This window comes from Thamnophis sirtalis, unplaced genomic scaffold, assembly GCF_051295495.1.
Source record: "Thamnophis sirtalis isolate CommonGarterSnake01/CBP01778 unplaced genomic scaffold, rThaSir2_p1.2 scaffold_4, whole genome shotgun sequence".
NCBI lineage: Eukaryota > Metazoa > Chordata > Lepidosauria > Squamata > Natricidae > Thamnophis > Thamnophis sirtalis.
The window spans coordinates 109,491,327-109,493,524 of NW_028261384.1; the positions used below are offsets into that span (position 1 = coordinate 109,491,327).

Genomic DNA, 2,198 nt, shown 5'->3' on the forward strand with positions numbered 1-2,198 from the left:
TTGTTATTAGTTCTTGGCAAGCTTGAAGTTAAATAAAATTGGTTTAGACGTACTATGGATGTAGTCCATAACTCACATAGTAACATTTTATCTAACCCTAGCTCCCCCATCCTTCTCCCTCTCCTCCTTCTCCTTCTTCTTTTAGATGATAAAAATGTAGTGGAAAGTGGCACAGACTATATATTTTTTCATCTTTACAATTATAAGAATATTTTATATTGTTTCATAGTATTCTATTGTCTAATAAATGTTAATTGGTACATTATATTTCTTTATTTATTGTAGAAGGGTGAATGGAGAAAGCTTGAAGGGGTATCATTATAACTGATTCACAAATATAATTTGTTTGTATAGGTTGTCAAACTCAGAAGCTATGAAACAAAGAACCATTCAGCTATGAGGGGATTTGTGTTGTTAGGCTTAACACAGTCTCCTGAAATACAGAGAATTCTATTCTGGTCATTCATACTTAGCTATGTTACAGCTCTGATGGGTAATTTCCTGCTTATATTTATCATATGCACTTCTAAGAAACTTCACACTCCAATGTATTTCCTCCTTGCCAATCTCTCCTTGGTGAATGCACTCTCCATCACAACCACAATTCCCAAATTGCTGCTCACTCTTTTCTCATACAGAAATACCATCACATTTTATGGCTGCATCATTCAGGTCTATTTTTTCATATTGTTCCTGGTGACAGAATTGATGTTGCTGACAAGCATGGCTTTTGATCGTTTTGTTGCTATCTGTTACCCATTGCAATATACTCTGATCATGAGGAAAGAATTGTGTGCTGCAATAGCGGTTGGAGCATGGGTTTTAGGACTGACAAACTCTGCAGTTCACTCTGGGCTTCTCCTACAGCTGTCCTTCTGTGAATCCAATATTATCAATCATTTCTTCTGTGATCTGCCTCCACTTCTGAAGTTATCGTGCTCAGACACCAGCTTGAATGAAAGAATGGCTTTTGTGGCAGATGTAGTTTTTGCTGTTTTCAGTTGTGGACTGACCCTAACATCATACGGATTTATTATAAGGGCCATCTTCAGAATTCGTTCCACTGAAGGAAAGAAGAAGGCATTCTCCACCTGTTCCTCCCATCTTATTGTAGTTAGTTTTTACTTTTCAGCAGTCATCTACACTTATATTAGGCCCACTTCAGTCTATTCTTTAAACAAAGACAAATATATTTCTCTCCTTTATTCAGTGGCAACCCCAGTTATTAATCCAGTCATATATTCACTAAGAAATAAAGAAGTCAAAGAAGCTCTCAAGGGCTTTATTGGAAGGTAGAACATTTCATATATATATATATATATATATATATATATATATATATATATATATATATATATATATATATATATATATATATATATATATATATATATATATATATATATATATATATATATATACACATACATACATACATACATACATACATACATACATACATACATACATACATACATACATACATACATACATACATACATATATATATATATATATATATATATATATATATATATATATATATATTTAAAGTCACAACCCCTGGTATGCCCAAATATGGGAGGAAGGTCACACTTCCACTCTCTGTCTTCGGCTCGTCACAAGAGACCATCCAGACAGAAACCCAATATTTTTTACTGTTGCCTTTTTGTTATATTTGTTATATTTATGCTGATAAATAAATAAAGGGAGACTAGTATAGATCTATTTCAAGCTTTTTAGCTCTCATCAGCTAGCCACACCCTTACTGGGAATCGAACCTGTGCTCTATTGCCTCTAAGGCAGATGTGTTAACCATTGAGCTACAGGGCTCGACTCCTTATCAGCGAGGCCAGGGTGAAAGGTATATATTTAAAGTCACAACCCCTGGTATGCCCAAATATGGGAGGAAGGTCACACTTCCACTCTCTGTCTTCGGCTCGTCACAAGAGACCATCCAGACAGAAACCCAATATTTTTTACTGTTGCCTTTTAAGGGTGTGGCTAGCTGATGAGAGCTAAAAAGCTTGAAATAGATCTATACTAGTCTCCCTTTATTTATTTATCAGCATAAATATAACAAATATAACAAATATAACACACACACACACACACACACACACACACACACACACACACACACACACACACACACATATATATATATATATATATATATATATATATATATATATATA

General features: G+C 34.0%; 1 protein-coding gene across 1 annotated transcript; it reads left to right on the plus strand.

Moving 5' to 3' along the window:
- The first annotated feature begins 387 nt into the window (after positions 1 to 387).
- On the plus strand, positions 388 to 1,296 carry LOC148046107 (olfactory receptor 13G1-like). The gene has a single exon (XM_087714522.1). It carries the CDS (start codon positions 397 to 399, stop codon positions 1,294 to 1,296), a length of 900 nt encoding a protein of 299 aa, XP_087570648.1. The 5' UTR covers positions 388 to 396.
- The last annotated feature ends 902 nt before the right edge of the window (positions 1,297 to 2,198 follow it).

Bases quoted from the DNA above. Each gene is read 5' to 3' on its own strand.
- LOC148046107 (XM_087714522.1), top strand. From the start codon at position 397: ATGAGGGGATTTGTGTTGTTAGGCTTAACACAGTCTCCTGAAATACAG.